The sequence below is a fragment of the Mus caroli genome, unplaced genomic scaffold, assembly GCF_978045245.1.
Source record: "Mus caroli unplaced genomic scaffold, Mus_caroli_1 scaffold_11, whole genome shotgun sequence".
Classification (NCBI taxonomy): domain Eukaryota; kingdom Metazoa; phylum Chordata; class Mammalia; order Rodentia; family Muridae; genus Mus; species Mus caroli.
This window is the reverse complement of record NW_028227266.1, coordinates 58,182,095-58,209,571: the sequence shown is the minus strand read 5'-3', so window position 1 is coordinate 58,209,571 and position 27,477 is coordinate 58,182,095. Positions and strand designations below refer to the sequence as shown.

Genomic DNA, 27,477 nt, shown 5'->3' with positions numbered 1-27,477 from the left:
GTATTCAAGGTCCCACAGGCCTAGGAAAGGCTGACGGAGGCAAGGGGAGTTGTGGTGTGCTAAGCTGACTCTTTTGCCCATCTCACAGAAGCAGGCAGGAAGCACCACCGTTGACCAGCTTTATATGGCACCCACTGTACACAACATACAGACAAGGACGGACAGACAGAGCACACACCACTTCTAAGCTGAACACTGCTCACCATCTAAAAGCACCTTGGGTAAGCACATGTGAGACACGCTTGCATAGGAAAGATGGACTTTTTAAAGGAATGAATTAGTATTTTGGCAAAACATCTACTTCCCTCCCAGGTCCTGGGTAAAGGGGGACCTCTAATTCTGAAGCTCCTACATAGTGAGAATGATCCCCTTCTCAGTGGCAGTATTTACAGCAGCAAGCCTTCCACGTCTGTTGTCACAGCCCTCTACATAGACCTTGAGTCTACTTTACAAGTGGGCAAACTTAGACTAAGAGACAGAAGGTGGCCTGGAGCAAGGGGACACTGGGGTAGTCGCAAGGGGAGGGGAAACAGGAGGTGTCTCAGCTCAGCCAAAGGTGAAGCCTTGGTCTACCTGGACTGGGAAGGTAAAGGTTCTCTCTCTCTCTCTCTCTCTCTCTCTCTCTCTCTCTCTCTCTCTCTCTCTCTCTCTCTCTCTCTCTTCCTACCTGCGGAGGCTGTGGCTCCACAGGAAAGGGGGTCAGGAAGGAAAGGCAGGTTCCTACTTCCGATGGCTGGGGGCCTCCTGGGGTAGCAAAGACCAGAACAGGCCTGAGCCTCTCCTGAGGCTCTCCAGGGATACTATCTGCATTTGGGGACTGCAGGTTCACTGCTTCCACAACCCTCTTGTTGCTTGACTATGAGCCTGGACGTCACATCCTTTATCATATTCCTAAAGGGCGGGGTAAGGGAATCGCTTAAGAAGGAGTGAGACACAGGACAATCTTTCTGCAGCCTCCTCTGCCTAGGCTGGGGCTATCAAGGGTCTCCTTCACCCTGTCTCCTGGGGATATTTAAAGGCAGCTTTTATGAGACTCTATACTGTCTTTTTTTTTTTTTTTTGTCTCCTGTTTTTTTTTCCTTTGTTTTAATATATATATATATATATATATATTCTTAAAAAAAGCAATAGTCCTTTGGTCCCTAAACACTAAGGAATGATATGATTTTGAACAAAGTAAGTCTGGGCTTCCCTTGCTGAGAAGCCCTTGGCACCCCCGAGGCCCTCTGCTGGTTCCCTTAGAGCAGTCGATCCTCAGCCAGCACTGGTTGCCCTGCCAGCCTGATCACTCCATGGAACAACCCACATGATGAGTGGCCTGAGCCCCAGGCGCCAGCCCTGGGTCCGATCCACCTCCGTCTGCCGCCACTCCTTCCGGAAGGGCCTCTCCAGCATTTCTGTGCTTTTCTGTTTCCTTTCTTCATTCTTCAGTTTCTGTTGTTGGGTATTAATTCATAAGGAGACGGGAGAAAGGAAATGTCACTTAGAGGGTAAGACAAGAGCGACTCCATCCCCCACCCCCTCACCCTTCCCATTCACCCCCATCTCTCCCCCCCCCATCTCTGCTGTCAGGCCTTCCCTTCTGAGCAGCATCCTGGCCAGCCCTTGCCTAGATCCTAGGCAGATCACTGTTGCCAATGCCCTGCAGAGGTTCTGGAGCAGCCTGAGTGAGCTGAGGTGGAGAGGGCCTGCAAGGACAGCACATCTCTCCAGGTTGCAGGACCTGGGCCTTGTCACCTCGCAGCCTGTCGCCCACTAAGCACTGTAGTTCTAGCTCTTGAGGACCCTGCTTCTCTCCCTTCATCTCCTCACTAGCTCTTTTCTTCTTCATTCAAACTGCAGCCTTTGCTAGACTAGAGTGGACTAAATTTTCCTAGGAATCGTCTCTCCAAGACTGTGGAAACATCAGGGTTATCTAATTCATCTTAGACTCTGGTTTGAAAGAATCTCAGTCACTGTCACCCTTGACCCTGGCTCTTTTCTTTATTCCTGTATATTCTCAGAGGGCAGTACCCCCCAGTGTCATAAAGCTGTCAGGGTCTTGTGACCTGGGACCCATTTGCCTGACATCCATCAAGAACTTACCTGTCTGTGACTGGTCAGTGAGCTCAGATCAGTAAGGCCTGTTGGCATCCTTAGGTCTCTTTAGCTGGACCTTGAGCCTCTTCATGCCGATTTGAAAGCCATTCATGGCCTGGATGGCGGTCTGGGCACTGGTTGGATTGTCAAAACTAACAAACCCTGGAGGGTGTGGGCAGACAGGTTACTTGGGAATCCAGCTTGCCAGACTCTCTTTCTAATCTCCATCCTGGGACCATCACATGTGTAACTTCTCATTGCTTAAATATGTGAACATGTATGTGTGCATAGCTTAACAGAGGCAAATCTTTCCTAAAGGTGTGATTCCCGGCAGGGTGAGAAGAAAGTCTGGTGTGGGGAAGGGATGGTGAGTTGGTCAGACTATTTCCCTGGTTTGGGTTCACTGCTTTCTTTGCCCCACTCCTCCTATTCTGGCCTCAGAGCTGCAGCTGGGGGCTGGAGGCATCTCTCGATTCCAAACCCAGACTCCACCTGCTCCGGATAAACTCCAAAAGCTGAAACCTTCCTGATCTCTCACATTCTAGTTACCCAAGATTCTCCAGTGATCCGAAATAAGGCTTGCTTTGCCCATACTTTGTCCCATAACATTCAGTCTCTGGAAGCCTTATGTATGGTATGGCCCCTAAGGCTTATGTATGGCTGCTGGGAAAAAGCTGAGGCACAGGGATGGATCAGCTCACCAAAACACTTGCTCTGATTGGTGGCACGGTCCACAAAGACTTTGGCAGAGACAACAGCTCCGAAGGGCAGGAATGTCTGTATGAGTTCTGCATCCCCAAACTCCTGAGGCAGGTGATAGATGAAGAGGTTACAGCCTTCGGGGCCTGTGGAACAGTAGCAGGCTTGTTCAGGAGAGGAACCCTGAGGAATACCCTCCAAATAACCCTCGTCTCCAGCTTTCAGTCCCTCACCTTCTCTTTGTTGTTGAGGCAGAGCTGAAGGCTGCTGGGAAAAAGCTGTGCTCGCTGGGGCATAGGCCGAGGGATAGGCTGCTGGAGACAGAGGTGGGAGTAGGCAGTGACCCCCAGGAGCCATTTCCCCACAGATCCCCATCTGCCTGGCCAGCTCTGACAGACTCAACCCAGTTCACCATAATCTTTGTCCCAAGACTGGTTGCTGGGGCTGGAGCTGGGGCTGAATAGAATGGAAGGGTTGACTCCTTGGAACAGAGCCTAACCCTCCCTCAAATCTCCTACTTCTCTCCGAGGCCCTTTAACACCCAACACCCACGCTCCCGGGCCGGGCAGTGCCAAATGAAACCTGCATAGTGATGTATCCCAGCGTAGGCCTGCTGCAGGGGGTCAGCCACACCGGGGCTCTGGGCTGGAGAGAGAGGGGGCCCAAGGCCCACGATGAAGGCAGATGGACAGGGACCAGGGGAGAGACCCTGAGTGGGAGTGTGGGAGGTGGAGGACCACTAAGAAAGGCAGCTGGGAAGATGCAATCCTTTCCCCCCAAGCAGGTCCTCGCCTGGAAAGCGTCTCTTCCCACTCCGTTTCCAGGTGGGTTGGGTCAGTGAGTATGGTGACCCACCTGGGTAAGGGGAAACCCCGTTGTTATAGAGCGTGTCAGAGCCTGGCTGTCCGTTGCTCTGGGGGGTTAAGGAGCCGAATCCATTGACTCCCATGGGCGCTGGAAGGCCAGGGAGTGCACCAGGGCCATTGCCACCAGGGGATGTATTGGCTGTAGGTGGAGGTAAGAGAATCAGGAGTGGCACTTTATTAGCTATCCCAACCATGGCTCTAGTCTCTTGGGTCTCTTACCTGCCGCAGGCAACAGCGGTGCAGCCACCAAGCTGAAGGCTGCCACGTGCTGCATCTGGGCGGCCACCGCGGCCACCTGGCCTAACCCGGGACCCTGCGCTGCGGCCAACAACGCTGCCTGGTGCTGTAGGATCTTGAGGAAGGAAGGTAGAGGCCTCAGAGGCTAGCAACTGCCACTGGGTCCTACCTCCCCACCCGCATCTCCCGCCCACCCTGGCCAGCTACCTACCGCAGTGGTATAGGCGCCACAGGCTCCGAGGGGCAGCGGTGCCGGGTGGAAGGCACCCAACTGGCCAGCCATTTGCTGCATCCTTCGCAGCGCGCGCTCCCGATCAGTGTCTGCCAGCTTAACCACCAGGCTGGAGGAGGCGCCCTGTGTAGAAGAAGGGTGTGATGACCTGACTGTGTTCAGAGTCCAGTGCCTTCCCCTTGCCCTGGGACACTGAGAGCCTGTGGCCTCACCCTTAGCCCAGATCCCCAGCTCTCACCGTCATTGTCCGGCTACCGTGTAGTCCCTGGATGGCAGCTTGGGCTTCCCCTTGACTCCCGAATTTCACAAAGGCACAGCCTGGTGCAGGAGAGAAGGATGGAATGACTCGGTTGCGGAGGTCAGAGCTAAGAAAGGGTCATCCCAGGGAAATCCCGGGGGCAGTTCAGGTCACCTTTACTGGTACCATCCGGACTCCGCAGGACAGTGCACTCCTCGATATGGCCGAAGGGCTGGAACAGACGTCTGACATCCTCCTCACCCTGCTGCTTGCCCAACATCCCCACAAACAGCTTCCGGTCCTCTGGAGACAAAGCCACAAATGACCTAGGGACCCTAAGTGTTCTTAGACTCCCCAGAGTCGCCTCAGGAGCTTGGGAAGGTGGTTAACCAGTCTAGTTCTGGGAAGGCATTTAGGGTCTCTTTGCTGGGTCTCTTTGAGGGGCAGAGTGACCTACAGGCAGATCTCGAGGGAAGAAACTCAACTGAAATTTCCATCATAACACCTGTGCCCTGAAGAAGCTCACAGACACTCATTGCTGCTCTTGTGAGGAGGGATACAGTCTTAAACGTTTTGGGGGTGGGAGTGGGGGTGGGGAGCAGAGCCCTCTACATATCGTGTTCTATTTGGACCTTTTTTTGTTAAGAGTTGGGCAATGCTACTGGAGACTCTTTCAGCATGCTGGAGGGCGGGATGCTTGACCATGGCCTTATTGGTCAGCTTCATGACAATGGCCAAATCAGTGCCCTTTCTTGCTCAAATTAAGGAGAGCTCTGTCAAACAAACAAAACAAAATAAACAAACCGAGCATGGAAAACAGCTCTCCTAGTGTACGGTCTTAGCCTTAAGAGACACTTAGCTCTGGAGTGGTGGATCCTTACACCAAACTTAATCAAAGAACCCAGAGGAAGTTTGCTTTTCTGAGCTTTTAACATGAGCATTTTTCCCAACGTGCCTGTTGAGCCCCCGAGCCCCCTTTCCTAATCCTCAGATCTACCCCCTTTCCATCTCCTTGCCTAGCTTCCAGGGCCCTCTCTGCGCCCTGTAACCTGATCTTTGGCATGTTCTCCCGGGTTACGTTTCTCCTCTGTTGTATATGCTTTGGAAGAACACGTTCTGTCTGTAGACCTAGACGATCAGCTGAGAGCAAGTGATCTTTCCATGCACCCACATTGCCTGTGGGAGTGACAGAGAAAGGGATGGGATTGTAAACTGAGCCTGTGTCTCAGAAGCAGAGTTAGAGGGGCTTGGATTTGAACTGGGGATTAGGTGTATATCTTCCAAGTCAGACCTCTGTAAGCACTATCCGAAAGCTGGGATTGAGAAGTAAAAACCAGTGGACCTACTGTTAGGATCTGGCTTCTTTCTGTACTAAAGTAAGCCTCTAGACTAGGGATGGGGCTTGCCAGTGTATGGTGAGGTGCAGGCTGGGAAAAGGCTTAGTTGGAAACCAGGCTTCAGCTTTTGCAGTTGAGATCCCAGCGCTCTGGAAAACCCCACTCCTTAACCTCTTTACTGTCTCTCAGGCTCAGAGTAAGAGTTCAGTCCAGGGACTGGTGAGATGGCTCAGTGGGTAAGAGCACCCGGCTGTTCTTCCAAAGGTTCAGAGTTCAAATCCCAGCAACCACATGGTGGCTCACAAGAGATCTGACTCCCTCTTCTGGAGTGTCTGAAGACAGCTACAGTGTATTTATAATACATAAATAAATCTTAAAAAAAAAAAAAAGAGTTCAGTCCAGCAGGTATTTTTGCTTCCACAGGCATTAGTGGGAGAATTGAGCCCATGGAACAGACCACTGTCTTCCCAACCTCTTTAAAAAGTGGCAAAAGATATTGCTTCAGCAAAAATATCAAGATGATGGCTTGTGACCTGGCTCAGGGGGTAAAAAAAAAAACCCTTTGCTACGAAACCTGATAAACCCACATAGTGAAAGGAGATTACTCACTCCCACAAGTTGCCTCTGAACACCACATACACCGCTGTGCCATGTGTGCACAAACACACACAATAAACAAATAAGCAAACAAACAAATAAAATATTAGGGTGAAGGTAAAGATGTAAGAGAAAAGCAGAAATGCTCAGACTAAAGCCAGAGAAGAGAGCTAAAATCTTCCCTGTGTGATCCAAGGAAAGCCCCTTGAAACCATTGAAAAGATAAAGGAAAGTGCCAGATGAAAGAAAGAAGTGTCAAGAAGGCAGGAAAGAACAGGGGCTACACAGGTGGCTAGGAGACAGGAACACCAAAGATGGGGCTCTACTTCCCGGGAACGGAAGGAGTTGGAAGATGGCATCTGTGTGGACTGGAGTCTTGCATAAATATGAAATTAATGGGTTTGCTCTAACATTGAAGAACAGGTTTCATGTGGTCAGAGAAATGTCTAACGTCAAACGTTAAGAAGTCTGTGCTGCAGGGCAGTGGTGACACAGGCCTTTAATCCCAGCACTTAGGAAGCAGAGGCAGGCAGATTTCTGAGTTTGAGGCCAGCCTGGTCTACAGAGTGAGTTCCAGGACAGCCAGGGCTACACAGAGAAGTCCTGTCTCGAAAACAACAACAACAACAAACAACAACAAAGAAGTCTGTGCTATTGTTCTGAGCTTTGAAATTAAAATATGCCAATGCCTGCAAAGGGCCTGAACATGTCTAGAGAAAATCCTGAGGCCTCTGCCATGCTAAGGGGGCTCACGGTGCTCTAGTTTATATCAGAGCATGTCACTGGTAGGCTCTGTGAAATGTCATGCTCCTGGACCAGCATCCAGGTAGCCCTATGTGAGAAGAGAACACAAGCTAAGATGAAACTTCTAACAGAGTAAAGAGGTTTGTGTGCACATGGCCTTCCAGTTACCCTTTTCTGTCCATGGAGCACGTGGGGGACAAAGGTGGCGTTAGTCTAGCTATCACCTCCGATTCCGCCCCCAACCCCCCATCCTTGTAAGAACCTCTTGATTTCTTAATTTCCACCAGAGCATTGAGCTGATGGTTCTGGACTACTGGGAGGTACAGAATTCATTATGAGTTAGTTTTTTCTACCTGTTTCCAAGGTATCACTTGAATTCTGGAACTTTTTTTTTTTTTTTTGCTATTTTCCAAGGAGTTAGTGTTTCACAGGATAATGAGCAGGTTAACAGTGACCATGAACTATAGGCAATTCAGAAATGGTGAAATGACAAAATGGTAGAACATAGCAATGCCCTGGAATTCAGTCCTTAAGAAAATCGAAATATAAGTATCGCATGGAAGCTGGAGAGATCACTAATTGGGTAAGGATATTTACTATTCTTCCAAAATACCCAGGTTTGATTCCCAGCATCCACATTGTGGTTCATAACCCTCTGTAATTGCAGTTCCAGGGGGTTTAATATCATTCTCTGGGTTCTGTAGTCTCCAAGCAAGTGACTTATGCTATCACATACCCATCTCTATGAAGCTACTTTGTGTATTTGGTCATATAGGTCAGGATTTCTGATGTATAAAAGAATGGATTTGAGAGCCCAGAATCAGTCTAATCTGTCTTCTGACCAAAAAAAAAAAAAAAGGCTTTGCCTGATGTGTACACATTTCTGCCATTTAGGGCCTTTAACACACTACTTCCACATCGGTGGGATGTCATGATCATGAGAAAATGTTGCAACCTTTGAGTACCAATCACCAAATCCATTCTGAAAACATTTAGTCTTTTAGTCCAAAGACAACCCCAGAAAGTCCTGCTTGGGGCAGTTGCTGCAGTAAAACCTCTCTCCCTGCTGGCCTTTAATCCCAACACTCAAGCAGGTAACCCTGACCATATCCAGGATGGTCAGGCTCTCTGAGTTCAAGGCCAGCCTGGTCTACAGAGTGAATTCCATGACAGCGAGTGTTACACACACACACACACACACACACACACACACACAAAACCCACCTTGTCTCAAACAAAAAAGGAGGAGGAGGAGAAGAAGGAGAAGGAGAAGGAGAAGGAGAAGGAGAAGGAGAAGGAGAAGGAGAAGGAGAAGGAGAAGGAGAAGAAGAAGAAGAAGAAGAAGAAGAAGAAGAAGAAGAAGAAGAAGAAGAAGAAGAAGAAGAAGGTGCCCTTAATCACTGAGCCATTTTTTACAAATAATTAACTGTCTCAAATAAAGAAGAAGAAGAAAAAACGGAAGGAGGAAGAGAGGAAGAAGAAAGAAGAAGGATGGAAGGAGGAGGAAGAGGAAGAAAAAAGAAGGAGAAGGAGGAAGAAGAGGAGAAGAAGGAGAAGAAGAAGCAGCAGCAGCAGCAGCATGTGCCCTTAATGGCTGAGTCATTTTTTGTTTGACAATTCATTATTAACTACAGTTGCCATGCTCTGTAACAACTCACTAAAACATGTTCCTCTGCTTAACAGGAACCCGGAGCCTTTGGCTAACATCTCCCCTTTCTCCATTCCCTTCTCCCATAAGCCACTCTTAGGCACCATTCTAAACGATTCAATGAGTTCCTTTTTAGATTTTACACAAGTGAGATCATGTGGCTTTTGTCCCCTGGGAAAGCAGGTTCCTGAGGACATGTCTGCATTCTCCGTTACAATGCTATTAATCACCATGGCCAGAAGGTGAAAGTAACAGACACACCCACGGGCAGATCAATGGATAGACAAGATGCAGCACTCATACCCAGTGGGCTGCTACTCAGTCTTAAAAAGGAAGAGTTTGACTTATCCCACCTCGAGGAATAAACCTTTACAACATTATGCTGAGCAAAGTAAGACAGTCACCCAAACACACATGCTGCCTGTTTTCACTCACCTGAATTATCTGGAATAGCCTGACCCTTAGAAAAGGAGAATGGTGTTTGTTGGAGGCTACAAAGTCGGGGAGGAGTTTAATGGTATTGAGTCTCAGGGGTTGGGTTTTGTGTGTGTGCATGCACATTCTGTGTACGTGTTGTGGGGAGTGCGTGTACACATCTGTATGAGTGGATGTGGAAGCCAGAGGTGGACAACTGGGTCTCTTCCTCAATCACTTTTATTTTTTGACACAAGGTCTGTCACTGAACCTGGTGCTCACTAGGCTAGCCCTCCCAATGCTGTGATCACATCTAGGCATACAGGCTTTTACGTGGGGGCTGAAGTGGAACTCAGGTCTTCAAACTTGCATGCAAATACTTTACTGAGTCCTCTCCCCAGGCTGTTTACATTTTGAAGATTAAAATCTTCTTAGGATTGATTGTACAATCATGTGAATATACGTAACACTAGTAAATATAATGGTTAAGACAAAGAATTGTAAAAATTTTTATTATTTTATGCATATAGGTGTTTTGCTTGCATGTGTGTATATGTGTACCATGTGTTCTTGGTGTTTTTAGAGGCCAGAAGAGGGCATCAGATTATCTAGAACTGGAGTTACAGATGTTTGTAAATTGCTATGTGGATACTCAGAATCAAACCCAGGACCTCCAGGACTCTTGACTACTGATCCATCTATCAGGACCCTGGTCTTTGTATTTTACCATTAAAACCTAAAAAAGGAACATTAAGGAAGATGGCAACAAAAGGACTTAGAGCAAGAAATAGAAAGGAAATTCCACTGCCCCCTTCATTGTGATGCAGGAAAGCCAGGGCTGGGGTAAGGATGGTGAACCTATCTGAGCGCACACCTTTAATCCCAGCACTCGGGAGGCAGAGGCAGGCGGATTTCTGAGTTCAAGGCCAGCCTGGTCTACAGAGTGAGTTCCAGGTCAGCCTGGACTATACAGAGAAACCCTGTCTCAAAAAAAAAAAAAAAAAAAAAAAAAGTGAACCAGGACCCTAAAGAGAGAAACCACCTCAGGGTTTATTTCTCTTTGTGGGTTGCATCTGTGTGTGAAAGCATTAGGTTCTGCTGCAGCCAAGGCCTGAGAGTGTTACACAATTGCACTGCATGACCTGCACCCAGCTAAGATGCAGGAAAACGGCTTTCTTCACCTTCAGAGGCAGAACACGTTGCAGGAAGCAAAGAGTTAACTTGAGGTGTATATGTTGCGGGGGGGGGGATACTTTTAAGGGGGGGAGGGGATATTTTCAAGAAGCCTAAGGACCAAAGATAGAAATGACTATCAACTGGTATTACAACAGCTGTTGCTAATGTATGTGTCTGATCTGAAACAGTAATACGCAGCTGACTGTACAAGAATTTGCTCCCAGGACTAGTGAGGTGGATCTCTGAGTCTGAGGCCAAACTGATCTACAATGTGAGTTCCTGGACAGCCAAGGCTACACAGTGAAATCCTTTCTTAAAAGGCAATAAATGAAAACAAACAAACAAACAAACAAACAAACAAACAAAGAGTTCTTTCTGCTCTTCTGCTGGACTGGCATTGGTTCCCAGCACCCAAACTGGGCAGCTTACAACCCTTCAAAACTCTAGATCCAGGGCCCTTGATGCCTTCTGCTGGCCTCTGGGGACACCAACATATTTGGCATACACTCACACAGTCTCTCTCTCTCTCTCTCTCTCTCTCTCTCTCTCTCTCTCTCACACACACACACACACACACATTAAAATTTATTTTAAGAAGAATGTGTAGGGCTCTTTGATCTCAGTGGCAGAAGCCAGATGATGAATGGAGTGATATCCTTTAAGATGACGTCATCCCAATAAGAAGCAGTCAGTGAGCTGTCACTGTGGCTTTAAGGCCTACCACTTTCAGAAGTCGACCTGTGGCAAATGTGGCTACCCTGCCAAGCACAAAAGAAAGTATACCTGAAGTGCCAAGGCTAAGAGATGAAACACTACTAGGCAGTGAGACACCTAAAGATTGTCTACTCAAGACTCAGATAGGGATTCTATGAAGGAACAGCACCTAAACCCAAGGGGGCAACTGCTGCAGCATCCAGTTCATCTTGAGGATTGCTGTCATAAAAGGTATATTCTGTTTCAAAGAAGGAAGAGGAGGAGGAAGAAAAAGACAAGAGGAGGAGGAAGAAAGAGACTGGGGTCGGGGAGACTAAATAAGTTGAAATTCTAGAAAGCACTTGGTCAGATTGTAACAGATACTTATTACTTAAAATCCAGTCTTATAGTTAAGCAAACCCTTGTAAATGTGGGCAGCAATTACCTCACAGCTATGGAATGATAAAAATTAACAATGATAATGTGAAAACAGATAACTGGCTTTTAAATTAAACCAGATTTTAAAATGTAAAAACAAGCAAACAAAATCAGATGACTTAAAGCTTATTTAAAAATCCTTAAGAAAACACTTTGAATTTAAACATTAATATTTTAGTCTTAAGAAGCTATACATATATGTATGTAATAGCAATTAATGAAAACAGAAGCCATGAATTTGAAAGAGAAGGAGGAGGAGCATATGGAGGGTTGGGGGAGGGGGAGAAGGAAGAGGAAATAATGTAATTATAACCTCAAAAAATAGAAATAATTTTCTTTAAATTAAGGAGCTAGAAAGATGGCTCAGTGGTTAAGAGCACTGGCTGCTCTTTTAGAGGATCCAGTTTGATTCCCAGCATCTACTTAGTGGCTCACAACCATCTGCCACTCCAAGTTTACAGGATTCAACACACTTTGCTGGCCTCTGCAGAAACTCCACACTCATGGAGAATATGAAAACTGGGCACACGCATAAATAATTTTCAAAAATTAAATCAGGGTGTTGTAGTGAACACCTGTAATTCTAACGCTCTGAGCCTGAAGCAGGAAGATTACAAGTTCAAGCTTTGAATTAATTAATTACTTAATTAAAAAGTAGAAAGAGTGTATTGATTGGGTGTATTGATTACTTAATCTATTTCTGTACCTTACGCATACTGGATGTGTAAAGATTTGTGTAGCTAAAAAAAATACATCTAAGTTGGGAAGTAGAACAAACAGAATAATCACCACTGTGATTTATTAATTTACTGAATACATTATAAAATTGAAAATGAAGAAAATACAAATTAGTGGTTCACTGATTTTGAAGATTTCATCCTGACAAAAACTTATTTTCCAGTATGACTATACTTACAGTTTAACTTATTATTAGTGTGTCCAAAGTAGAGACAATGTAAATAAGAAACCTCCAGCCGGGCGTGGTGGCGCACGCCTTTAATCTCAGCACTCGGGAGGTAGAGGCAGGCGGATTTCTGAGTTCGAGGCCAGCCTGGTCTACAGAGTGAGTTCGAGGACAGCCAGGGCTAGTTCGAGAAACCCTGTCTTGAAAAACCAAAAAAAAAAAAAAAAAAAAGAAAGAAAAAAAAAAAAAAAGAAGAAGAAACCTCCATAGTGGCCCTTATGCTGATGGCAAGTAATGCCAACGTATGCAGTTATCATTTCTGATAGACCTAGGATCCTTACCTCTAATTTTAGATAATTTGAAGGTAATGTTTTTCATTCTGAAATACATAAATTTTGGCATCTTATCTCACGAAACATTTTAAACTTATTTATTGAGATAGGGTCTTATGGTGTTGCTCAAGCGTCCTCTTGTCTCAGCCTCCCAAGTGTCTGGGACTGATCACATGAGCCACTGCATCTGGTTTCAGAAAGCATTTGAATGTTCACTTTAAAACAAATCCAAATGCTGGAGAAAATGGTTTTGATGCCAAGTATGGTCAACACAGAAATAAATTATTATTCACGTGATAGAAGTTGGCTTCATTCTAGGAAATTCTATTCATTTTCCTTTAGTAGTATACTGTTTGATGTATAGGTCACACACACACATTCACACACACACACACATTCACACACACACGGGGCAGAGGGTGAGAAACATGGAAGATTCCATGTTATCAATAACATCTAAAAGGACATTAGTGTGTACATTGGTTATTACTACCACAAACCCCATGTTTATCAATTAAAAGAATGCATTGCATTGACCTCAAAATCCAAAACTAGAACACTTGTACAAAGGCTTACGTGTGCAGGATAGAATATTTCTGTATGGATGATAAGGTAGCCACAGTTCAGGTACTGAAGAAGTCAACCCGTTGGGTTTATCTGGAATCTAACAGTGCACTTAACAAAAGGCTGAAGTAGTTTCCACTTTAGTAATTTAGAGGTAAGTTGTGTAATAAGTTGTAGGGTTACTTTTCCAGGCTTCTGAAATTACTTTCTGATCTCTATTTTATGAAATCAAAACCAAAACAAACAAACAAACAAACAAACACCCCATATGATTTCTTCCAGAAGAAAAGTGGGAGAATTTTAGGTTGCATTTGCTTTGATGTCTTTTTTATGTTCCATTTTGTTATTTATTTGACTGTGTGGGTGCTCACGTGCCATGTCATGGATGTGGCACTAAGAGCACAATTTGTGAAAGTCATTGATTGCCTTTCCCACCACATAGGTCCTCGAGAGTGACCTCAGGAAATCAGGCTTAGCAGCAAAGGCTTTAACTTGTTGAATTATTTCACCTGTACCAATGTCTTTTTTTTTTTTTTATTAAAGAAAAAAAGTTTGGTTTTTGTTTTGGAAACAGGGACTCACATCATAGCCCAAGCTGCCCTGATACTTCCTATGTAGCCCATGGTGGTCTCAAACCCATGGTAATTCTCCTGGTTTGGCCTCCCAAATTCTGGGAGTACAGGTATCAGCAACCTTGATATCTTTTCAATTAAGTTTTCATCAACACAAGTGTCCTTCTCAGACACAGAAACTATTAGTAATCAGATGTAAGCTAGAGACTTCAACTTAAGCAAGAATAAAAATATGTAGGCGGGGGCTGGAGAGATGGCTCAGTGGGTAAGAGCACCCGACTGCTCTTCCGAAGGTCCAGAGTTCAAATCCCAGCAACCACATGGTGGCTCACAACCATCCGCAACGAGATCTGGCGCCCTCTTCTGGAGTGTCTGAAGACAGCTACAGTGTACTTACATATAATAAATAAATAAATCTTAAAAAAATATATATATATGTAGGCTCACCAGCATGGAATACAGTAACAGGTATGGCCAGGTTCCTAGAACATTTGAGGTCACTAAAATAAGACTTTAATGGGACAGATTGTCTCATGTTGGTGTCATTTATTACATTTCAAAATCATCTTTAAAAAAATTGAGCTTCTCAGCCAGGCATGGTGGTGATATACAGCTTTAATTCCAGTGCTCAAGAGGCAGAAGCAGGTGGACCTCTGAGTTCAAAGCCAGCCAATGCTACACAGTGAGACCCTGTCTCAAAAACAAACAACAGACAACAAAATAAGCTTCTCACATGTTAGGCAAGTGTTAAAATTCAGCAAACCCTGGAAAAGGTATGTGGCAGCTAAAAAGATGGCTCAGTGGTTAAGAGGCCGAGCTGCTTTATCAGAGGCCCAGAAGGCAGATTCCACCACCCATACTGGGCAGCTCACAAACACCTAGAACTCCAGCTCCAAGGGATCCAATGCTCACTCTGGCCCCTGCAGGCATCCGTATATATACACACCTACGCACAGAGACACACATACTCATAATTTCTTTCATCTAGAAGAGTTATGTGATCTCCCATAAGAAGAGCAACGCAGTTTGATTAGTCACAAATTCTAGACTGCGCAGATCAGTCAGTAAATAAAATGCTTCTAAATGGCAAAGGCCCAACTGCTTGGCAAGATTGACTACACTCGCCCCACTCCAGAAAGTGTAGCAAGGAGGCAGTGAGAAACCCGGCCGTGCACATTGCAAGGATTACTCAAGCAAGTGTTCAGAACGTATAGTCCTTGAAAGTCATCACTTGTCAAGATAAAGCTGTGTAACGGAAAACTTCAGAAGCAGTAAACGCAGCTGTTTGGAAGATTTGTTTCTTCAGCCAGGTCCGTGTGTTCTGCCCCTGGACTACTCTGAGCAGGAGCAGGTAGACAGGCAAGGTGCTTCATGTATACAATTTGTCAGTGATGTGACACCTGCAATATTTGTACACAAAGGGGAGGCAGAAGTTGCTCCTCATACTCATGCTGATGCGACTGTGGCCGAGTAGAGGCGTGGCCAAGTAGAGGCGTGGCCGAGTAGAGGCGTGGCCGAGTAGATTTCTGCTGAGCAGCCACCTGCTGAGCTCTGATGGGGGATTCAGGACTAGCTCTTTTGGACCTCCCCGCATAGGTTAGTATCCTAGCATAGCATATTACCCCTTATTCATGCCCCTGAAGGCCCATCCTAGATTTTTCCCTTCAGAAACACCACTCACACCGAATAATGGCCCCTTGTTTCTTTTCCTGCCTGTTCTCTTGTAACCTGGAGGCTCCATGGGACCAGGTATGCCAGGCATCTGTATCCCGAATGTGGAGGAACTTAGAACACATTGCTTGGATGGCTGGATGAACTACAGCTCGTTCTGTTTGCATCTCAGCTCACTCATGTACTCATGGGTGAATTATTCTTGGGACTGTCTCATGTATGTGGGCTGAGCAGGGTTTAGAATATGGCCAACAATGGCCTTGATGCCTGACAGAGCTACCCAAGGAGAAGAGATTTTTGAACATGTTTTGTATGCAGCTGGACCATCAGAAAAGCCTGTCAGGAAAGTCTGAGATGAAAAAGGAGGGCATGAGTGGGAAGAGAAAAGGAACTTAGAAATATCTCTCCAAGGCAATGAGGGGCTGATAATATCTTGACTCAAGACCAGGAATCAGAGGCAAAGGTTTGAGAATCTGAAAGGAGGAAGGAATATTTATTGAGACCAAACAGAACCCTGATGCCACCAAAGCTCCCAGTTATTGTGGACAGGAAATCAAGAGAGGATGTGAAGGAATTAGTAGGGTGTCAATAAACGTCTTTATCCACTGAGTTCCATTCTCCCCTAAATGAGTTTAAGATAGACTCTTTCTCATAACAAAGCAATGGCTGATCGTGAATAAGATAGACAGGGAACAAGTCTATTTTATCAGAGGGGGAGGAGAGTTATCAGACATCAAGAGGGATGTAGGCAGATACCCTGGGATAATCGAAGATGCAAAGGCAAGAAAGACAACAAGAACTGATTCAAGAAGTCAGTGTGGCCTATGCAGCAGGGAAGCTTGCCAGACAGAATACAGCTGTTTGATAGAAAGCTCCACACCACTCTCATTTTCAAGAAACAGCGGTCTCACTATCAGGAAACAGTGCAGCTAAGACTATTTTAAAGACATCTGTGATCCACAGCACACAGCTAAGTTTCTTACTATAGCTCACAATACATGTCACACCAGCCTCATGTCTTATGGTGATTAGTCAGGCCATCCTGGGAAAGGGATGAGTGGACCCAGAGGTCTCTAGGAAAGGAGAGCGATCCCAGCTTGCTTCTTTGTGCACCTGTAAATTCTACGTAGCAAGGCAGCAATGACCATCCTCCAGGAGGAAGGCAACAGGCACACACGCACCCTCCTCGGCTTCTGCCCTTTCTGTCTCTTCTGGTCTGCGCTCCCCAGAACCCTTCCTGAGTCTGAATTGCAATGGCTGAGCTCTTTCTTGAGACATACAATTCCAGACTTCCCTGACCTAGGCTGGCCCAGTCATAAGCCCTGGCTGAGGACTAACTCCAGGAATGGGCCCACCCGTCCTCTACACAGGAGCCACTTTGTGGTTTGTCAGACAGGGAAGTTACCTCCTCGGCCCTCACTGGCAGCCGGCTTCACTTGGATCGGACGATTCATCTGAAAGACACGGGACCAACACACCCATTTAGCATGGCGGCCTGGCCCAAGACCTCACTCTTCCTTCCCACTGAGCTCTTTGGGCTCTGAGTCCCAGGGCCCTTTGCACTCTGCCCCCCTCCATTCCCACTGGGGTTATAGATTCTCTCTAAGATTCCTTCCTTAAACCCAGGTATTTAGAAGGTTCTGGAGCCTGAAGAGCTGGGTGGCAGGGAGCTCAAGAGCAAACAGGGTGGAGACAGTGGGCAAAGACACTCTTCTGTCTTAGACTCCGGGTGGCTCCACGCGGTGCCTGTTCCTCAGGCTCCTGGACTCACAGAAAGGCTTTGAGTGAGAGGAACTGGGTGGGAGGGTGTAATTGCTATCGCACATTTGTGGTGATGGCTAAAACTGAGAATATAGCTGTGTGTTATTTAGATTAAACAGTCTGGGACTCAGACGTAGTGCTATATACCCCTAACACTGCCATTTCCTGGTTGTATGATTTTAAGTAAGCCACTGTCTCTCAGATTCAGTTTACTAATCAGGGAAGACATTTCCTGTGCCTGTGGCCTGACAAGTCTCTGCACTCCCCCTTCTATCCCTCCTGGTGCCCCTTTCCCTGACAGCGCTAGGGTTCTCTAGGCGCCATCTTCTTCCCGCTCATCCCTCTCTTCCAATTTTTCTTGGACCGCCTCACCCACACCCACAGCCTCAGCCTCAGCAGCTATCCGGGGATGACTCAGACCTCTATGTCTCCAGCCCACATTCTCTCCTGAGCCTCAGACCCGTGTTCCCAGCTGCTCGCTGGGCATCGTGGTTAGAAAGGCCCACTGGCACTTCTCCCTCGACACAGCAGAACCCCAGCTCCTCTCTCACCCAAACTCAACCCTCCACCCCTCAGGTTATAAGTCTAGAAAGCAACTTAACTTTTCCCTCCTCCGGCAGGCTTTGCCTTTTAATTCAAGGGTTCCCTGATCAGACGTGGTTAGAAATCACCTGGGAACCACATTAGATTCTTAAAGTGGGGGACTGTATAAACCTGAAAAAGCTCCTAGGTGATTTAATATATACCCCCACCTTCCCATCCCCCAACCACCCTAAGTGAATTCATGATTGAATCCCCATCTCACCTTCCTCTCTCATAGGTGTTGTGGGGATCACATGAGGTAATGGGGGTGCAGAAGGTCTTAGTAAACTGCCAAAAGCTGGGTGCGTGGGATGTGAGGGAGTGATGTTGGGGGCAGACAGCTGAGTGCCGGGAGGAAGGGACAGCGGCCTTCCTGTTCCTGGAGGAAGGGGTAACTGATGCCCATCTGGCCTGAGAAGGTGATGATCTGACCCCCTCCCCTCAGCAAACGTACTGCTTCTGCACCAATCAGGGGCCACTCCATCCCTTCCAATGTGCTCGTTGCCGAGACAACAGGCAGCTTCCTGTTACCATAGCCACAAGTGCTACCCAGTAACCATGGTAACACCCTGGCAGTCACAGCTGAGCAATTTCTTTGGATCAAATTTTGGGGTGGGAGGGGCGAGGAAGACTCATTTTTTTAAAAAAAAGAAAGAAAGAAAGAAAGAAAAAGAAAGGAAAACAGTCCAAGCTTGAACCATTGCAATCCTCCCTCCCACCCGAGGCTCTGACACACCCACCCTCTCTGGTAGTGGAGCACCTGCAGTGTACCAGGCTGTGGGTGGGGGCCGAGACACCGACAGGACTCAGGTTGTAGTCTAGAGGGGATGACAGATCAATCCAAGCAGATCAGGGCGAGCTGGACAGGTCTGGACTGGCCTGGACCAGGGACCAGGAGGACAGGACCAGTCCCTAGGCATGGCCACCTGTGAGTGTGGAGGAGAAACCAAGAGACAGAGCTATGGAGAGCAGAGACATGGGAGAGATGAAGAAACACAGCAAGACAGAAATTATGGGAGAAAGTAAGAGACAGACCTAGAAAAGGGCAAAGAAAGAGAGTTACTGGTGAGAATGGGTAGGAAAGGAAGGGAGAGAGAGCAGGTTGAGGAAGCAAGGAGAGCCTGGTAGGAGGAAGGAGAGGGACAGAAGCCCGGACTGGGGGGGATCACTGGGAGTGAGCAAAACCATCATTATTTTATTAGTTCTTAAATAGAACCTGAGAATTTTTCTCTGGAGCCTAGAGTGACGAGCGCACGTGACAGCAGCGGTTTCCATGGTAGCTCCTGGCTGGGTTTCCTGGGAGATGGTACTCATTGGTGCTCTGGGGGGACGCTCCTTTTCCTCCTCCCAACCACCTGACCTTTTGATGGAGAGTGTGTATTAGATGGTACATATGAATTCCTACGTGAGCTCACCAGGGTCCAATCCTCAGAGGCTCAAGGCTTATGCCTTCTCCCAGTCAGGCATGCTACCAATGTTTTTTGAGCTCTGTGATGAGCCTCAGTGATGCTTAGATGGAGACTCCCTTCATAGGCTCACCGAAAAGATACGGGCCCCATTTCTGAGAGTCCATCCGGTGCCAAGCCTTCACCTGGGACTCTTTATACATATATGAAGACATATACATATGTCTTCAAATCCCTCTAACCATTCCAGGAGATAGTACCACTGTCCCCATGTTCTGGATGAGAAAACTGAGGCCCAGGGAGAGAAACACATTTTTCTAGGACAATAAGAGAGAGAATGAGAGCAAGTAGGAAAGCTCATTTGGTGGGTACTCTGTGGCTCACTCCAGGTCTGCCTATTGGTAAAGTCTGTGATTTTTGCATCCTACTGTGCAACTCCATGATTATTTATTTATTTATGGTTTTGATTTTAAGATAGAGGTTCACTATGTAGACTGTCCTTAGAACTTGCCAATAGCCTAAGCTAGCCTCAAATTCATGATACTCCTCCTGCCTTAGCCTACTGACTGATGGGTGATAGGAATCATCATGCCAGCTAAAGTCCACTGTGTGTGCTTGTCCACGTGTGTGTGTGTGTGTGTGTGTGTGTGTGTGTGAAGGTCAGAGTTGATTTATTTGTATTTTATGTGTATAGGTGTTTTGTCTACGTGTATATTTGTGCATCACGTGTATGCATGGTGTACACAGAGACTGGAAGAGGGCACCAGATCTCTTGGAACTGTGTCACAGATGGTTGTAAACTTCCATGCTGGTGCTGGGAATTGAATCTGGGTACTCTGGAAGAGCAGCCAGTGCCTTTAACAAGCGCTCCCTCTATGGTTTTTTTGTTTGTTTGTTTTGCTTTGTTTTGTTTTGTTTTCAGATCCTGTCTCTTATTGAACCTGGAATTCTCTGATTCAACTAGAACAGCTGACCGGCAAACCAAGGGATTTTCCTGCCACCATGGGATTACAGGAATGGGTCATTGCTGTTGGCTTTGTATGTGGGGTCTTCTGGGGAATGAAACTCATGTCCCCAGGTCTGCACAGCAAGTAGCTTACTGACTGAACCACTCTCCGGCACTCAACTCCATTTTTAAGACATGAATGCAAATGAGACACTGAGGTACCAAGACCTTCGTCTGTCTTGACAAGGCAAGACGAAGCTATGAGCGAGGCTGGCTGCAGCTCAAGAGGCTGACACAGGAAACAATCCACTGAGATAGTTTGACCTGGGCCTTGTGATCAGAGTGGGTAGAATTAGTGGGAGAGGCAAGGCTGGCAGCGGAGTATTCTAGACACCTAGAGTAGAGACAGGGAGCGTCGAGCCTGAGGGAGCCAGGGCTCCAGCTCCTGAAGGAGAAGCTGCTTGTGAGACAGATGTGAACTTCAATCCTAGTTACATCACTGGAAGCTTCTCTAAGCTCTTTCAGTCTCAGAATCTCCGCTCCTAAGAGGGGTGTGAGGGGAAATTATGGTCCCATACTTCAGGGTTATGGTGAAAATTGCAGTAGCCAGATCTTAGTAGGTATACCAGATATGGAAAGTTTTGTTCATCTTTTTGTGTGCCTCTTGTCTTTTTGGCTTTTATAATTTGGGGGAGGGTGTTTTGTTTTCATTTTGGTGAAAGGAGGTGAAACTGAAAGGCAGGACGGGCCAGATCAGGGCAGGCTGTTAAAAATGCATGTCACAGATTTTGATTTGGATATATTTCACATGCTAGGAGGGTCCAGGAAGGGATTTTAAAAGGAGGAGGGGGCGTGGCCCGGTCTGTTTAGTCTTGGAAAGCATCTCCTAAGTTGTCATGGTGCAGAGAGAAGATTGGGGTGAGAAGAAACAGGAAAGTCAGTGGTGCAGGTGGAAGGTGAGAGAGACTGGGACCATTGTAGAAGGAAATGGACAGACCCAAAAGATGTTCAGGACAAATGAGCTAGCTACAGTTCTCTTGAGGGTGAGGCTGAGGGAAGAGAGGACACGGGGGCTGACTCTCAGGTTTCTGGCTTAGCGGTTGGGAGACTACTGATTCCCAGACTCTGAGCCTCAGCCCCAGGAGGCAGGGATGATGGGGAACGTCTGAGGTTTAGGCATGCTACTCATGCTGGAGGGGAACGCTGCTCATGAGAGCTACTGGGCAGCCTGGCTTCAAACTTGCCACGGGGGATTCAGGTGAGCCCTGGCCTTGGCTGATCATCTGCTTCCTGAAGAGTTTTCCAAGCCCTCGTCTGTCAGGGCCATGAAGGGGAAATCAGCCTCGGAAAAAGGGGAGAGAAAAGAACAATCTACTCCAGGAAGCAGGGGGAGGAAGCTCAGAGGTAACCGACCTGCACAAGGCCCTGTTCTGTTGACCCAGTCGGCAAAAAGGAGGCAAGATCTATCCCACTTCTATGATAGACTTAGAAAACACCCGCCTTAGGGCTATTGGTTGCTCTGTGCTGATTCTGTACTGCACCCAGCATCCCCCTCCCCCACTGGAAGGGGGTTTATCAGAATTCCTCATCAGTAATGACCGTTGCTGAGGGGTCCGAGGGGCATCATTTTCAGCACTCAGTTCTACCACACGTCTAACCCAGCTCACTCTCAGATCCCACGAGCCTCTAGAGATTGTATGCATGTCATGAGCCCATCCCTTCCCTCTCCATGCCTGCATCAACCCAGTTCCAGGGCAGCATGCTTCACCATTCTCCTCCACAGAAGTGACATTGTCCTATCTTGCCTCCCCTGTTGGTCCCTCTTCAGCACAGTCTTCACACTGTAGCCAGAGCAATCTTTAAAGCTTCATCCCTAACTCTTCTTAAATCCACCCACAACTGACTGTCAGAACTTGTGTGACCCATTTCCTCTGACCCCAGCATGCACAGGGCTCTCCACTCACACACAGCCACAGACATCTTTGCAGGCGCCGGTGGGAAGTCGGGGGGCGGGGGGAGACATCTTCCGGTCTGTTCTCACATTATCCTCAGAATTTCTGAAGCGATCTTTGGCTTTTAGGTTTCCAGACCCTCAGATATGAAGAGAAAGGCCCCTTCCTTCCGCCCGACTCCTGATTGGGATGCACACGTCCAGGTGTAGCTCCAGTGGGGTACAATGAATTACTTATGGGCTGGAAGCTTCTTGAGAGTGTTGTTTGGTCCTTAGAAAGTAGCTCGATTTAATTCCTCCTTTCTCCCCTCTTCCAAGCTGTTTTGCTTGGGACACAACGTGTGCAAGCAAACACATGCCTCTATTTGCATGCCTGCCTCCTTCGTAATATCTGAAGGGGTCGATTCCTCCATAGAAGTGAGGGCATGGACAGGGAGATAGACCAACCTCCTAATCCCAGAAGTGGGGATAAAGTTGGCCTCTTTCTCCTCACGATTCTAGAACTAGGGTGAGGCTCAAAGAAAAAGCGTGCAGTAGCGTCATCGGGAAAAGTCTTCAGGACTTGGGAGCCAGGTGGGACAGATAGCTGCAGTTCGAAGCAAGTCCTGAGTAGGGAGCCAAGCTTCAATGGACCGCAGAGACTGGCAATGTTGGTAAACGGGGGTGGGGAGGATCTGAGAGGAGATTTTGCTCCAGAACAATCTGTGCTATTTCCCGTGAATACTCGGGATTTCTTTTTGTGGATTCGCTCAGCTTTTACAGATGTTCCTTCCCTTCACAGTCCCGCCAGAGTCCAGCAAAACTGCACAAAGAAGTCTTATCCCTGTTTCTCCAGCAGGTGGCAGCTATGCCCGGGACTCAGTACCTGCAGAAAGCTAGGCGCCTGCCTGCCTGTTCCACTCTGGCGAGAAAGTCGCTGCTGCCCCTGGCAAGCGCAGAGGAGAGATTGATGGCATGGATGTTGCCGGGGCTAGCCAACAGTGCCATTGATTTTCATTTAGGAGGATAATTAAATATTAATTTTCACTTTGTTAAGTTGAGAAGGGGGAATAAAGCCAATGTTGGCAGTAACAGAGGAAGCCAAGCCACACTGGAGGTTTGCAGAAGGAAGGATGGTAGAGGGCAGAAGCCCTCAATTGCTATACTCTCCAGAAGCTAAGAACCCGTCTGCTACCAAGTTTTCTCATGAACTAGTGGAGTGATTGAGTGAGTAGACTAACTGGGCTCAGAGACATGAACTTGGGCAGTTCACTTTAAGACTCGAGACTTCTCATCTGTAAGATGGGGGTACCAATAACAATACCTTCTTCACGAAGGATTAAATGACTTGGCACACATAAAACGCCATGAACATTGGAGCTGATGACTGTTGGTTGTTACCATTTTGCTCTTCTCCTTTAGAAATCCTTCCAGGTCTCTAGAGCTTTGCCATCCTTTTCTAAAGAGTCCCAATTCTTATAAAGCCCCAGTGGTACTGTTCATTTCATTGGAAGTCTTCATCTTAGTTTACTCAGGGCTTTCCCAGTGAAGTCCAAATCTCCAAATCTTGCACCTTTTCCCCCTTCAACCGTAGCCCTCCATAGGATTCTGCCCCACTCTGGCCCAGGCTCTCTTGGACCCTCCCCTGTGGGTCCAACAGCTTCACACCCGCCTGTTCCTTCCAGCTCTGAATTTTTACCACACCGTTTCCTGCATGGGTGTTCCAGCTTGTCTCAATGTCTGTGCTTGCAGCAGGAACCATTTGCTCCCACGGTTAGATGAATGATGCTTTCTACGATGGCTCCTTCTAATGTTTCTGTTTCACTTATTACTGCTACTACCACTAGCTAACCCAGACCGTGTGTTTACATTCTGCTGTGCTATGTACTTCACACGCCTAAGCTCATGGCCCATGAATTCAGTCTTACAGATGAAGAAACTCGGGTGTTTTATCTTATTTTTTGAAACAAAGTCTCACTATCTAGGCCTGGTTGTCTTGGAATTTGATATATAGACCAGGTTGAACTCAGAGAGCTCTGCCTGCCTCTGCCTCCAAAGTGCTGGCATCAAAGGTGTGTCCAGCAACACTCGGGTTTTAAACTTGCCCAGGATCACAGAGTTGGTGAGTTCATGGAAAGCTCTGATTTGTAAAATAAAGCTGAAATGGGTACCTGGTTCTTATTCTAATTGATCTTGTTCTCGACACCTGGGACATCTACAGAAAATCAGATCCTTTGTCAGGATTTTAAGGCAACAGTCACATTTACTGGGACTTTCCTTACTACAGTCTGATGAACTAAGATCTTAGTACAACCCAATCCCAACAGAGGAGAAAACTGCAAGCTTGAATTGAAGGAATTATAGAAGAGCCATAGATGATATTCAGATCTAAGTCTGAAAGACTAAAACCAAGTATCTTTAATTATCATGTTATAATGCCTTTGTGTTTGAATCCCATTAAATTCTTCTTTCCCCATCTGAGATCTACTTGAACACATCATCTCATGATATGTTTTGCATCTTTGTGCCTTTATTCTATTCTGGTCTCTTTATAGACCAATGAATTTCTTAAGTCTGGAATAGACATTGTCCCAGACTTTGCCTACTCATGACACTTGAATGTCTCCTAGGAGAAAATGAGGCTGGGAGCCATGGTTTCCTCTTGGCAACCCATGCTTGACCCTAACTGTCACCATGACACAAATGGTAAGTTCTGATTTTCCTTTGCTTGTGACCATCCATTAATTGAGACCAGATCATAAAATCCCAAGTGCCTATAAAATCAAGAAGTATCTTTTAACTTTAGTTATGTTTATAATATGGAGTGAAGACAATTTAGGTGAGTCAAGGTATCCCCAAAATATTACAGGAAAAAGACCACAGGAAAGTCCCATCCAGGAGCACAAGAGTGGAGATCACACGGAGTGACAGACATGCTCACAGGAGTGACAATAATACCCAAAATCACGATTTTAGTTAAAGTGGAAAAATTCTAACCAAATTCCCATTGATATCTCTTTTAAAAGATAGGTTGAAACACTTAGTCCTGAGCCCCCCTCCCCTTTTTGAGCCAGAAGACTGAGTATGATACAAGGCTTGACTTCTCAAGGAACACATACATAAACCCTTTCCCAGGTAGATAACCTTGTTTTTAGCTGCTGGTGCCAACCCAGCCCTGTATGGTGATTTGACCTGCGCACAGAGGGGTAGAGCATTGTTTCAAGCGTCAGGTGACTCCCACCCAGCCCATCCCCAGCCTTGGTTGACTTACCCCTGGCAGGGTCTTCTGCTCATGCAGTGCACTCTGGGCCTTGAGGGCAGAGTCCCGGGCGCAGTAGGTGAGGAAGGCACAGCCTGAGGAGGAAGAGCTTAGCTCAGGAACTTTTCTGAAACCTCCTAAACATTCTGCTTCGTAAGATCCAAGTAAGTTAATAAACTTGGGATCACTATCCTTTAAACATGAACTCTGCCCTGGGAAGTGCTCTGTGATGGAAAGTCTTCCATGCCTAGGACCTCTGCCCCAAGCTCTGGCTCCCTCTCATTTTCTCCTGGCCAATCCCACAGCACAGCTCCTCTCCCCAGCCCATCCATAAGGGTTAGACCTTCCTAAGCAGCTTTGCCTTCTTCTACAATGCAGCACGCTGCTTCTCTCCAACACCCATCTATTTTAGATATAGACTTATAGTCTCCAAGGATCAGCCTTGATTCCTTCCCAGTCCAGTTCCAAGTGGCAGGGAAAAAGGGGGAGGAAGATGAAGGATTGAAGGCCACTACTTCCCAACACTTCCTTTCCTAAGTTTGGAGTTCGGTAAGGCTTGGTTCAGGTTTAAGGGCTTCGACTCAGCTTGGACTCTTCTACACAATCCTACTTTTTGAGGCAGGGATGGAGTCTGGGATGAGATAACAAGTAGGGTCTACTATCCCACTGTGTCAGCTTCAGAAACTGCAGTTTCCTAGAAAACTTTGAAGGAGGTTTCTCTTCCTTTTCAATATTCACTGAGAACACACTCATCCTGAAGATATCCAATACTTACTTATTATGGTTGGGCCTTATGATGGGTTAGAGATGGAGAGGTCTTGGAGATTAGATGTCTCGAGGAACACCTGAGTCTGTCTCCAAAGGTTGAGGACTGCCTCCAAGAAGACACTGAGGGCCGGGATATAACTCAATGGTAGAGTTCTTGCCTAGCATACATAGTGGTCAAGTAATGGTGACGATAAAATAGAAACCATGAATTCTCGAGAACAGGAACAGTGAATCCTTTTGAACCAGGTGAGAAGAGGTGTGTGATTGTTTCGTTTGTGGTGAATGAAAACTGAGCCAAAATGTGGTGTGTTGGAGAAACAGATAGAAGGCTGGATATGGGAGAAGTCTTGAAAGTATGAGCAGAGTGGCTAGTGAGGAATGCAGGCATTGGGTTACATGTAGCCTTAGAGACCGCAAATAAATTTTGTTCTCCTTCCTGAGAGCAATGGAGAAGCCACTAGAGGGTGTTCACTAGGGATGCGACATGATAAGATCTGTATTTTCAAAACGGACCTCTCAAGTAGAGGAAGGAGAAGGAGCAACAGAAGGCCACATGCCTATGGGAAGCCATTCGGAGCTGGCCCAGTTCTCCACTCAGAGCTGGCTAGGAAAGCAAGTGGGGCCTGTTTTGTTTTGTTTTTCCGTGGTATCTTCTATGGAGCTGCCTCCTGAGGATGGATGGATTGCCTACTGCTTATTGAGAATTCCTAGACAGAGTCTTATTTTATCAACAGGGCAACTGAAGCCAGAGATTGTGTCCGTCACAGCTTTGGGATCTTTGAACTCCCAGGCTAGGGTTGTTTTCAAAGCACTGTGCTGGTGTCCACAGTACTCAGCCATTGAAATGAAAATGAGTCACTTTAGTGTTCAGACATCATTGGTTGCTGCGAAGAGAGTGGGGATGCTAACTTAGAGGCCCTCTGAGTTACCTCCGTATCTCACAAGGCAACATCTGCTTTGGAGAGGCATAGAGTGAATGGAGGACTAAATCACTGACCCCTGGGTTTCACATACATTACTGTTCTGCCACTAAATCATAACATGTCCTCACACTGGAAGTGGGGCTTTAGAAAAAGCTTTGGGGACCAGGTGCTACCAAAAAGAGCCCATTGAGATTGCTTGGGTTAGAGGGTATAAGGCTGGAAGGCTGGAGATACAGGGAAGTGTGGCCACAGGGGCAGGTGAGTAAGAGATGAGCAGGAGGGATTAGTGCTAACTGAGAAAGGAAGACAGAGTGAGGGGACAGTTCAGACATGGAGTGCTTGAGTGAGAACTGCAGTGACTCCACGCACTTGCTTTACAGATCAACTGCAAAGATGAGGTTTATGCTCACCCACTGAATTCACTGTCTAGGAAAAAAAATGCCACAAATGACTGGGCATGA

The 27,477-nt window shown here is 46.8% G+C and overlaps 1 protein-coding gene across 2 annotated transcripts in view; it reads right to left on the bottom strand.

Moving 5' to 3' along the window:
• Positions 1-1,122: 1,122 nt before the first annotated feature.
• The window catches only part of Celf6 (CUGBP Elav-like family member 6), a 28,121-nt gene continuing 1,766 nt past the window's right edge, over positions 1,123-27,477 (bottom strand). The window contains exons 2-13 of one of the 2 annotated variants that reach the window (XM_021171844.3): positions 25,338-25,420; positions 16,847-16,895; positions 4,526-4,654; positions 4,352-4,431; positions 4,093-4,236; positions 3,864-3,996; positions 3,634-3,783; positions 3,361-3,423; positions 3,012-3,092; positions 2,781-2,924; positions 2,086-2,241; positions 1,123-1,434 (exon numbers count right to left, since the gene is read on the bottom strand). In XM_021171844.3, the coding sequence (XP_021027503.1) occupies positions 2,114-2,241; positions 2,781-2,924; positions 3,012-3,092; positions 3,361-3,423; positions 3,634-3,783; positions 3,864-3,996; positions 4,093-4,236; positions 4,352-4,431; positions 4,526-4,654; positions 16,847-16,895; positions 25,338-25,420 (1,184 nt within the window). In that variant the 3' untranslated portion in view covers positions 1,123-1,434; positions 2,086-2,113. The remainder of the gene's footprint in view (positions 1,435-2,085; positions 2,242-2,780; positions 2,925-3,011; positions 3,093-3,360; positions 3,424-3,633; positions 3,784-3,863; positions 3,997-4,092; positions 4,237-4,351; positions 4,432-4,525; positions 4,655-16,846; positions 16,896-25,337; positions 25,421-27,477) is intronic. The other variant, XM_029482021.2, reaches the window with a different exon arrangement.